This window comes from Rhincodon typus, chromosome 24 (assembly GCF_021869965.1).
Source record: "Rhincodon typus isolate 14 chromosome 24, sRhiTyp1.1, whole genome shotgun sequence".
Classification (NCBI taxonomy): domain Eukaryota; kingdom Metazoa; phylum Chordata; class Chondrichthyes; order Orectolobiformes; family Rhincodontidae; genus Rhincodon; species Rhincodon typus.
This window is the reverse complement of record NC_063355.1, coordinates 22,820,982-22,832,318: the sequence shown is the minus strand read 5'-3', so window position 1 is coordinate 22,832,318 and position 11,337 is coordinate 22,820,982. Positions and strand designations below refer to the sequence as shown.

General features: G+C 38.8%; 1 protein-coding gene across 3 annotated transcripts in view; it reads right to left on the bottom strand.

Moving 5' to 3' along the window:
• Window positions 1–692: 692 nt before the first annotated feature.
• Window positions 693–11,337, bottom strand: part of vps33a (VPS33A core subunit of CORVET and HOPS complexes) — a 35,815-nt gene continuing 25,170 nt past the window's right edge. Inside the window, exons 12-15 of one of the 3 annotated variants that reach the window (XM_048611472.1) lie at window positions 10,637–10,805; window positions 3,745–9,452; window positions 3,524–3,603; window positions 693–1,511 (exon numbers count right to left, since the gene is read on the bottom strand). In XM_048611472.1, coding sequence (XP_048467429.1) covers window positions 9,259–9,452; window positions 10,637–10,805 — 363 coding nt within the window. In that variant the 3' untranslated portion in view covers window positions 693–1,511; window positions 3,524–3,603; window positions 3,745–9,258. Of the gene's footprint in view, window positions 1,512–3,523; window positions 9,453–10,636; window positions 10,806–11,337 lie in introns of all 3 variants that reach the window. The other 2 variants (XM_020530862.2, XM_048611473.1) reach the window with 2 other exon arrangements.

Here is an 11,337-nt window from a genome sequence, read left to right as displayed (position 1 = left end):
CAGCTCACACTTTAGTTAACAACAGAACACCCGCAAACAGTGCGAACATGAGGCACACACAAATGACTACAGGGGATAGCTCAGTGACACCTGCTGTGGCCTAGACCAGTCTCATTGCCTTCAGTCTCAACGCAGCGGCTCTCCCTGCGAAGCTGGAGAAGTATACAACTTTCCAAAGAATTTCCTGTCCCACTTTGTGGAACGTGTAGTTAGGGAACTTACCAGCGTTCTGTTCAATAAGATCTACTAATCACTGCAGAGTATCTGCACAGTAAGTGGGCAGAGAAAGATTATTAAAATCTCCACAGGAAAACGGGGATCATATCACAAAACCAGAAAGCGCCGTGCATAGGGTATTACAGACATCATCTTTCAAGAGTAAAAAGGGCCGTTGCTTATTTTTCTATTCCATACTTAACTCAGGATATCACAACTCCCTTAATTTTCGTTAAACTGAATTGGAGCCCACTCTATTCGGTAGGTTGTTATTCAGGAAGCGGGTCAGGAAGTCTGGTTTGAAAATAGATAAACTCGATCCTCAAAAAGGTGTAATATTTAAACAAATCATCCCAGAATATAGGCAGTGTGAATCAGCGATGGGGCAGCGATGGGGGCGGGGGGGTGAATGATTTGTAGAGTTTAACGAGAGCGTAATACAAATATGAATACAATGAAGACATTGCATCGAGACGTTTTTAACGTAAACTTGAATTTATTCAAAATTGTCAGCTTCCTGCTGACTTAATTTTGCATTAATCTTTTTCTGGATTTGCCATTTTATACTTTTCTTTACACAAACTCCTTGCGTTTGACCTCGTTTTATACATTTCACTCGACCGTTTTTACTTCTTTTGGCTAGTTCTGTCATTAACAAAGCTCACACACCAGAGTAAATAGTGTGCCGGTTCGAACACTTAAACCAGAGGTTTATGTTATAAAATATGTGAATAGGTACAACCAGACATCATTCTTTGTCCCAAAGACACATTAAATTGCCGCCTGTCTGTTTGATTTTCTCCTTTTTATTTAGTTTGGTATAGTTCCTGCAAATATCGCGTCTACATACAACATAATGAAGATCAATTTCAATATAACAAACAGCAGGATTACATAAGGATATTACTTCTACCTGATTATATTACCTTCTCATATGATTTACGGGGTAGTGCAAAAATCGTCTATTTTTTGAGCATTTAAGCGGAGTTTCTCATTGTTTAAAACTGTTGCATATATCTTATTCGAAGCATTGCTCTGGGGTAGAGATCAGAAGCAGGTCACTTCACTATCAGGAAGTAAGTTGTCCAGCCAGCTATAACCAAAGCTCCCAATAAGACCGTGTAACTGAAGAGAACGAAGGCCAGGAGTTCTTTCAGCACTCGCAGATAATGGACAGCGAACGGCTCCACCGCGGCTACCCTCCCGGCCATGGCAGAGCTTGGAGCTTGAGGGAAGTCGGGGTTAATTGTTGAAAACGAGGCGCGGTTAACAGAGTTTTAATCGGGAGGGCCTGTCTGCACGGAAGCAAAGAACAAACAGATAAGAAGTACCTTTAGTCATAACTGGGACAATATGTAAAGTCAGGTTCCACCACTGCAGAGTGTCACGCAGCAGTGACCACCTTGTAAACTGTAATAAACATGTGAGACCCAGAGAAGGTCTCACCCGTTACATTCAAACCGGTTTGCAATATCCGAGAAGGTGATGCACTGAACTAGCTTCATGTTTTTCACCGGGACACATCAACTGTCACTGTAACAAAGGCTTAATGTTGCAAAAGCTTCCTTCACATTCCAGTAATTGGTCTTCAAACAGAGCCGAGTCCTGAACTCTGTCCAAAATAGGGCCGAGAACTGGCTCAAACAGCAGGAAGTGTGGAGAGACAGGGGTCCTTTTGCTGGATGAACCAGACCAGCAGCAGCCATACCAACTGATCATTGTGTCCTCGACATGAACACGAGCGAGGCAAATACAGAAAATAAAAATGAAAATGAAAATGAAAACCATTAAACAAGATACGTTTCACTTTGTGTCCTGTCAATCGTGTAATCAGTGCTATTGCTTGAAAAGTTTCACGAAATAAAACTGCACTAAAACTAGCAAATAGCTTTGAGCAAGAAATGGTTTCCCTTCCTCTGTGAGCAAGTTGACAGATCACTTGCCAACAATGCGTAGGATGAGGATTTCGACAAGTTTAGGCGCCCCTCGGTTGACAGGCTGTTCCGGAACTGAATCCGTTTCAGCAGGAAGGTTGTCAGGATGTTAAACTGAACACCATTCCCCCACACAACCCTGACATTAAATATAATAAAGGTTGTGATTGAGTGCTTCATATACTCGCTGATATTTAGAAGTTTATCTTGAGAATGTACCAGACACAAGGGTGATTGCGACAATGTACCCGTTCTGAGCAAGGGTCACAGGACCCGAAACGGGGACTCTGATTTCTCTCCACAGATGTTGCCAGACCTGAGTTCCACCCCCTCCCCAGCAATTTGTTTTTGTTTGGATTTACAGTATCCCGCAGTTATTTCGCTTTTTAAAAAATTTCATTTACAAAAGGTCAATTCAGACTATTTGACAGAATTCCACAGTGTCCTCGCTTCGAGCTGAGGAAACTTTTGTAAAGTGCTGGACTGTATTGTAAACACAGCCAGGTTAAAAACATTTCAGTTCCACCCAACTAAAGAGAGAAATCTGCTCATTGTATCCAGCTGCCCCTTTCACCGAGTTTCTAACATCAGGACAGATAATCCCTGGGTGTAGTTGGAAGAAAAGCCTACCTCTTTCAGCGCCTACTTTGAGGAAATGTTTCTCCCAACAGGTAAACCTCCAACTCTGCACTTAGAAAGATGTGGCTCCGGCAGGAAAGCTGGAGAACGCGTCCAGCAATGTACAGCAGCTGACCTTACTCACTCTGCGTTGTTTGTACAAAGCTCTGGAATAGGTGTGGCTAGGGAGCCGCCTGAACTGATTGCGTGGAACAAGCTCCCGTTCTTCACAAATAGTGAGGGGAGAGAAAACAGCCCCCTCACGTAGGGAAAGAGAGAGAATTCATATTGTGTTTAAACGACTCCAGAATGTCACAGAACTGGGAGCGTTCATTTAGCAACAAGCCCCTCTAACGTAAACATCACACGAAGATTTGTGTGAAGAAACCCAAGATTCGTAATGATCAAAAACGTGTGAAAGTGCACAGCCCTTCCCAATCATTAAATTCAACAATCCCTCTGAAAGGTGCGTTAAGAATCTAAAAGTCCCGCAATCCCAGAAACAGTACTTACTCCTGTCTACTAGCTGCAAGGTCAAACCTGCGCAGAATATAACAGGCACCAGACAAGCTACTTCTGGCAGGAAATGGATTGCATATTGCACAGTTATCTCGAATTATAAATGATATTGCCCCCTTTTCTGGGAATCGGTTTACACTGGGTAGCCGAGTTCACAGCCCTGACTGTTTCCGGTTATGTTTCAGTTAATAAGAAAGTACTTGTTTATTCAAATACATTAACTTAAAACCACTGACTTTTTCTGTTCATGGAACAAGTGAAGTGAATCCTTCCTTATCGATGACGAGTTTGTAAAGAACCACACGCAGAACAAACCCTGAAAAACAAGTGATCACAGGGTGAGGCTACTCCATCAATCCGGCCTTAAACTGCTCCAGCAACAGGCACATTATCCCTTGCCAAGCAGGAGCAAATGGGCTTTTAATCCAATCAAGATTTCCCGCTATCAAATCATTACCTGCTCCACTGCTGTCTCCAGACGGAAACAGGCCATTAACGAGCTGATCAAGAAAGCTATTAGCGGTAATTGCTCCTCTGGATACAAAGTCCACTCGAGGTTTACTGCTCTCTTGTTTTTCCTAAACAACAAGTTTGTGCTGCATTATATAGCCTGAAAAAGTCTCCTTCAAGACGGTGGGACACCGCCTCTTACAGAAATGTCCAGCTTAGGGAAAGCCACAGGAATAATCACTGAACCGGTGAAATGATCCAAATCAAGCCCACGTTTCACATATTCCTTGGTTATTTTTGTTCATTCTCTACACCAGCCCCTTTTCTAAAGCTTTCCCATGCTCAATGGGATGAATGTAGAAAAATACATTTCTTTCAGTCTGGACCATAAAAGGGAGAGAAGGTTAAAAGGGCAGGCACCACAACAGAAAGAGTGTTGGCAGAGATTGGGGAGTTGCTCAGGGTGTCACAGATATCCCTTCAGGCAGGATAGGGACTAGGAGATGTGTTTGGTACTGGCATTATGATGGAGCTAGTGGAAATCGGGGGTGGCTTGGTGGCAGGTGAAGACTACTGGGGGAGAAAAGAGACAGGAGCAGAAATGCAGGCAGGGAAACAGACAATGTCAACTAAGGTGGGGCGGGGTGGATCCTCAGCTGGTAGAAAAAGATATTTTAGGAACACTGATGTGGAAAATAAATTATTTCAATTAAATTTTCAACAACCAGAGAAAGGGTACTGAGGGAAGCATTAGAACTAAAAATGTGACAAAGCCACAGATCATAAAAGTCTTCCTCTATGTTGTAAATCTCTTTGGCCCATCAAGACTGCCGGTCAAAAGCAACCAACTGATGCACTTTGTCCTAGGGTATTAAAAAAGGTAACTGCTGACATATTAGATGCATTGGTTTTAATTTTCCAAAATTCCCTAAGTTCTGGAAAGTTCAAGAGAAGAAACTACAGACCGATTAGCGTAACATAAGGAAAATGTGTGAATTTATTAAGGTTATAGCAAGGCACTTAGAAAATCTCAGTAGAAATCAGGTAAAGACAAAATGATTTTGTGCAAGAGAAATAATGTTTGACCAAATTATTGGCGTTCTTGAAGGAAGCAACAAGCACTGTACTGTACTGAGATTTTCAGAAAGCATTTGACAAAATGCCACAAAAATTACAACAAAGTAAAACTAACAGATGAAAGTGGCAACATATCAGCATAGAGAGAGGATTGCTTGGTTAATTGGAAGCAGATGTGCCAAAAGGTCATTTTTAGGCTGGCAGGGCATGACGAGTGGTGTGCCACGAGGATGAACGTTGAGGCCTCAGCTATTTACAATTTTTATTAATGACTGGATACAAGGATGAAACAAAGATAGGTTGGAAAGCAATTGGTGAAGACGACATAGTATTTGCAAATGGATGTAAGTAGGTTAAGTGAATGTACGCCTTCTGCTCTGCTCCAACAAGGCAACCTTCGTCAATCTTCTCCAGAAACTAATCATCTTCCCATGCAAACGCAGGAGATGTATCACCACGTATTTTTGCTTCCTTTCTATTTAGTTTTAACCCCAACACATCTTCCAGGTGAAGTAGCTTTAAATGTATTTCTTTCAATTTAGTATACTGTATCCAATTCTCACAACATGGTCTCTTCTATACTGGGGAGTTCAAAAGCACATTGGATGACCTCGTTACAGAACTCTTCTGTTTAGTTCACAAGTGTAACCTGCCATTTTAATTCTCCATCCTGGTCTCTTGTAGATCTCAGTCCTTGGCCTGCTGCATTTTCCAGTGAAGCCCAAAATAAGCCTGAGTAACAGCACCTCTAAACTCACTATTGAGTTCAACAACTTTAGACTGTGAACTCCTCTGCTCTATTGTTGTATTCCTTTCATTCCGATTTTGTTTCTTTTTAATTTTCTTTTCTTTTATATCTTTCAGTTTGTTGTTTTGCTCCATTCCTTTTGGCCCAGGAAGGATAACTCTTGTCATTCATTGTTATCCCAGGACTTCCTTCATCTGTGTCCTACTTGCTCCTTGCTCAAAACCCATTACATCTCTAACTTTTCCCAGTTCTGATGAAAGATCATTGCCTTTTTTCTCCATAGATGCTGTCTAACCAGAGTATTTCCAGCATTTGGTTTCAATTCCATTCCTATCTCTGCACTCAAACAGAGAATCACTAGGTATGGCTTCTTCCTCCCCTCCTGCACTAATACCACTTCAATTTCCCTCTATTTCTCAACTACCCCTCACAGATAACATTCAAAAACACAAGTTCTACATGTAGGTTGATACCCAACTCTACCTCACTGTCACCCATCTTATCCCTTTCAAGGCAAGTTATAATTATTTTTATTATCAATTTAAACGGAAATTTGTCATGAGAAGAAGTATGCCATAAACACATTTAAATTTTGCATTGCTGAAAAAAAGGCTCAAAGCAAAAAAATAATTAGGAATGGTCTCTGAATAAGTGACAGAAGCAAACTTCAATGAATAAGAGACACTAAATAAGTGCTTTTCAGTTTTCACAGAGGTAGTGTATTTTGGAACTATTAACCATTACTCAAAGGGAAACAGTACAAAAAAAAACTTACTTAAAGGAGACACATTACCAGGAACCAATTGTTTATAGATTAATGAGAAAATAAGTGGTTCAGATTTAAATTCTTCTAAAATAATATAAATGGAAAATAGAGTGAACTAGTTTTTACTTTTATTGTGTGATCATCAGTCTACTAGTTGTAAGACCCAGCTGTATTCAGAAAAACCCCTAAATGTATAAATAAAGGCCAGCTATGTTTAATTCAATTACTGCTAAACAACTAAATGTGCATACATGCATTTGGAAAAAGAAAAGTTAATCAAGGCAGTCAGCATAAATTTCTAAAAGCAAGTTATACTTAGCCAAACTCTTCAGTATATCATTTGACTAGCCTGCATTAAATCATGCACAATTCCTTGAAGAAATAATACAAGATAAATTAACTGTTGTTGGATTGGACTAGACCCAGTGGACTAGTAGGTTAGACTAGCAGGTAAATATACAAATTGAGGTATAAAAGGTTTTTCAAAAACATTTTTAAATTTAATTCTTGGGATGCAAGCATTGCTGGTAGTGCCAGCAATTTATTGCTCATTCCTAAATCCCCTTCAGAAAAGGATGTTATTTTCTTGAATCACTATAATCCATATGGTGTGGATACTTCCACAGTCCTGTGAGGAAGGAAATTCCGGGATTCTAACCATGTGACTGTGAAGGAATGACAATATATTTCCAAATCAGGATGATGTTCCAATGCATCTCCTATCCTCATCCTTCTAGGTGTCTGAAATCACAGGTTTGGAAGGCGCTTTTCTTGGAGCCTTAGCAGGTTGCTGTACTGCAAAGCTAGATGGTACAACTAACTGCAATTGTGCACTGGTGTGGACGGAATTGAATGTTCAAGATGGTGCAATTGGATTAATTTGGTTTTAAATTTACAGACTGGCACCAGAAAATGAACATGAAAATAGTTAGATTCAGTAACATTTCTCCAAGTGAAGGATCCTACCATTTGTAACTGACTGAATTATTGCGGTTGATTTCTAATCCCTTCCAGGCAACTGGGCATTGGCAATAAATTGCCTCGGCAAATTAAGTGGAGAAAAATGCTGCCATACACTTGATTGGCCAAATGGCCAGTTTCTATGAAATTTTTTTGAACTTAGAATATTATGATAGTAACCAGATAACCAGCCTATTCTCAAGCAGCACAATAAAGGAATGAGATAGCGATTGTTTGGTAAAGCTCAATCTTCCATTTGATGATACTATGACCTTAAAAAGGGCATTTTGTCCATTTTTTAAAAAAAATAAAGGTTGAGACAGAAGAAGTGACAAGCGGTATGCTCAAAGCCAATAAAGTAAACAGCTTGTGAGGCTTGTGTTTTTTTAAAGTTGGAACAATAGAAGCAGCCTGAATGGATGAAGTCAAGCTCCCGCAGAACCAAGAGTTTTAGTTTTAGTTTTTAGCAGCAGTTGCTGGGGTCTTGAAGCTGGACGTGGAAGCTCTTATTCCTCTCTCCTTTACATCTAAAAGCTGGGGTTCTTTTCCTAATGTTAGAAATGCATGTGATACAATCTATTTTACTGAATTTGCCTTTGCCAAGGGTGTGTTTATAGGATGTTACCATAGTGGAACAGTTAATTAGTAGTAGTTAATATATTCTTTTGTCAAGTATTTCAGCAAACTTACATATAAGCCCATCTTTTACTTTTATTTTGTTTATTTTAACTGTAGTGTAAAAAGTGTGTTTTGCTTAAAGTCAAGTAGATGACCAATCAAATTGCATCTAGAACACGGTGCTTTACATTTACCTTCAAAATAAGAAAAAATAGTTATGGTCTGGGCTGTCTTTTCGATATATTTTGAGGGAATTTTGTCTGGTTCATAATATGTACCACCCCATAATACAAGTTACTTCACTCATATTACTCAAATCATTACTGTTCATTCCTCCTTACTGAGAAAAACAGTATTTGAATGGGAGAAATCACTGCATGCATTTTGCTAATTGTTTTCTGAATAAAGGAACATTTCACATGTGACTTAAACTTCCTAAACAATTCTTCTTTTCTGTAGTATAGATGAAATGTTCTAAACTGATTTACAGCAATTAAAAAGTATAAAGCCCAATCATTCTATTCAAATAAAAATGCTACATTTTTAACAAATCATTTCACATATACAGAATATGGAATATAGATACGATACAATATTTTCTGAAACTATGCAAACCATGCAATAAACAGAACAGTACGTAACAAATAAAATTGAAAAGGTCAGAGTTTTGAGATTTAATTTTACCCTCACGGGATGACAAAGCTTTAAGATTCTTTTAGATGTGACAACAGAGATCAGAACAGGAGATTAATGAAATTTCAATTATGGACTCTACCAGTATGAACAAAGCTTCAAAGCATAACATTTAGTAAGCAAGCTCAAATAAATGCACATTTGTTGACACTTCCTCCCTCGCTCTAAGTTCCTACATTGTTGCAGCAAGCACTTGACTTAACACAGGGTACATTATTTAAATTTACCTTGCATGTACCATAAACATGCATTACATATTCTGGCGTGTAAGAAACCGCTTCAGATTTCAAGGGCACCAAAGTGCTTAGATTTGTGCAATGTCTGTATGCAAATTAAATCCAGTGGCACAAATGATCAAATTCTGCCAACATAGAAACTTGTTTCAGGCTGTTGACATGTGATTCCTGAAGCACAATGAATTCCCAAGTGTTCTGGTTTCATGTGCTACTCCACCAAAGGACGGAAAACACGGCTCAGAACAGCCAGTGCAGCTGAATATCAACCAAGACCACATTACAATTTTGTCTGGTGTCCCATGCTGTGCTCAATTCAGTTTCTCAGCTGAAACACATTACACCAGTCTCACATTTTCCAAACACACCTGGGATCCATAAACAAAAAAACCTCATCCGATGAATACTGTCAATCACATTGTCTTTTCAGAACAGAGATGGCTCTAACTTATCCATCATAGATTTAATCCAGCTTTTTCCATTTATCAGTTTTGTGGTCGCAATAATGTATTCTGTACCTCCTTCTTCCATCTGAGATAAGAATCTAAGCGCTGCAATTTCAGCATATGTCACACCTCCAAGAAAGAACACTAGAGTAACTCTGTTCTCTCCCTGTTGACCTAAAGGAAGAAAAGATACAGATTAGAAGCTCTGCGGCTTTCTGAAAAATATAAATTTCATTCTTCATTAGTTTCTTAGCCTGCTCCTCAAAGCAGGTTCCAGATAATGACTTCCTATTTATCCTATTCCCACTCACAAAGGAATTATTCAAAATTACAATGGAAAATGTACCTCCTAGGAACAAAACCACATTACAGAACATTCTATTTTTGAAATTCTTCCTTTTGTATATGTTGTGAATGTTTTCGCAAATAGTGAATTGCTGCAATAAATTTATTTTTGTAATTCATTTCTATAACCATAGTTTTTGCACACAGTAGGAAGATACACGAAACCAAGAAAGGGACAACTGCATGTTATGACATTTCTAGATAACCATTTTGATACTTTCACTTCCCTGAATTGGATAGAATAGTCCTGAAATATGAAATAAGAAGGGTTTCTGTATTTATGTTGTGATTATAGATTAGTGTGATAAATCCATTTCTGGAACAGAGTTCTGGCAGCTGCAGCCCCATCATTTCTGTAGCAGTATCGACCAAAATATGTAACTATCCAGACCTGTTCTTTGTCAGTGTGAAATAATAAAAATCTTCTTTACAATGATGATGTTTAGTATAAACACATTCCCAAAAACATTTCAGTCATTGTATTAATAAACTATTTCTATATTTCCTCCCTTCGTCAATACCTTAGTTAACTCTAGACTTAACTATTCTGATGCAATCCTGCTGGCCTCCCACCTTTTCCTCTGTAAACTGGAGGTCATTCAATGTTTTGCCAGCCACATCCTTACTCACACTGAGTCCTCTGCAAGCATCAAAACCTGTTTATCAACATAATTTGGTTAAGCAACACATCAATTTTGAAATCCTTGTTTACAAATTCCTCTACAATCTCACCCTACCTCTAATCTGCTGCAACCATCTGATTCTCCTAGATATCTGTAATGCTCCATTTGCAGCTTCCCGAGCATCACTTATTTTAACCTCATGATTGATGGCCATGTCTTCAGCTTTCATAGTCCCAAGTTCAAAAGCTTGTCTTTTTGACCAAGCTTTTGGTCATTTGTCCTAAGCTTTGCCTAGGTGGTTCAGTGATATATTTGTTTTGATAGCTCTTAACTGTGTTGGGGGCATTTGGGTTAGAGGAATTACTGCAATAAAAGTTGTTGCAAGCTTACGTTTTTTGTGCAATCCAGAAGGCAGTTGCTGCCTTTCTTCAAAATGAGGTCCTGGCAACATCTTTAAGACTTCTTCAATGCTCCTCCACCCAGGACGAGCCAGCAACTGTGTTAACCGCACACTCAGAGGGGCATAACCACTGTACACGTAAGAGATATCATTGGGATTCTGTAATATTAAAACAAAATTACATCATACCTTTTAATGAGCATTTTAAGGATGTTTAAACTCAGGCATGAAAATATATTTAATTCCTACTGCCAGACAATTTTCAAATAATGTAACTACATTTTTACAATAAAATTATAATAAATGATTTCAAGTGAACATAACTGTGATTTGTTTGATCAAACACTTAGCCAACAAGGAAATTGGAAAAAAACTTGTAAAAACATGCTTGCCTCTTCTTGAATTACCGGTTGAAGAAAACGTATCCCTATTTAAGAAGCCAGCTGAAGTCTATTAAACTTTGTTGCAACAATTAAAACCCAAATTAGACAAGGAAACTGGTTATAAGAATAGATCCCACATGTCAGAAACCTCAATATCCAGTAAACATTTGCATGCTTTATTGAATATTAGCAGGTCATATGACAATTAAGCAATAACCATCACTACTTCCAGAAACATGACCAGTTCCCAGTCCATTATACAAGTCGGCCATTCATGGATAACGCTACAGAACGTTATATCAGTCACT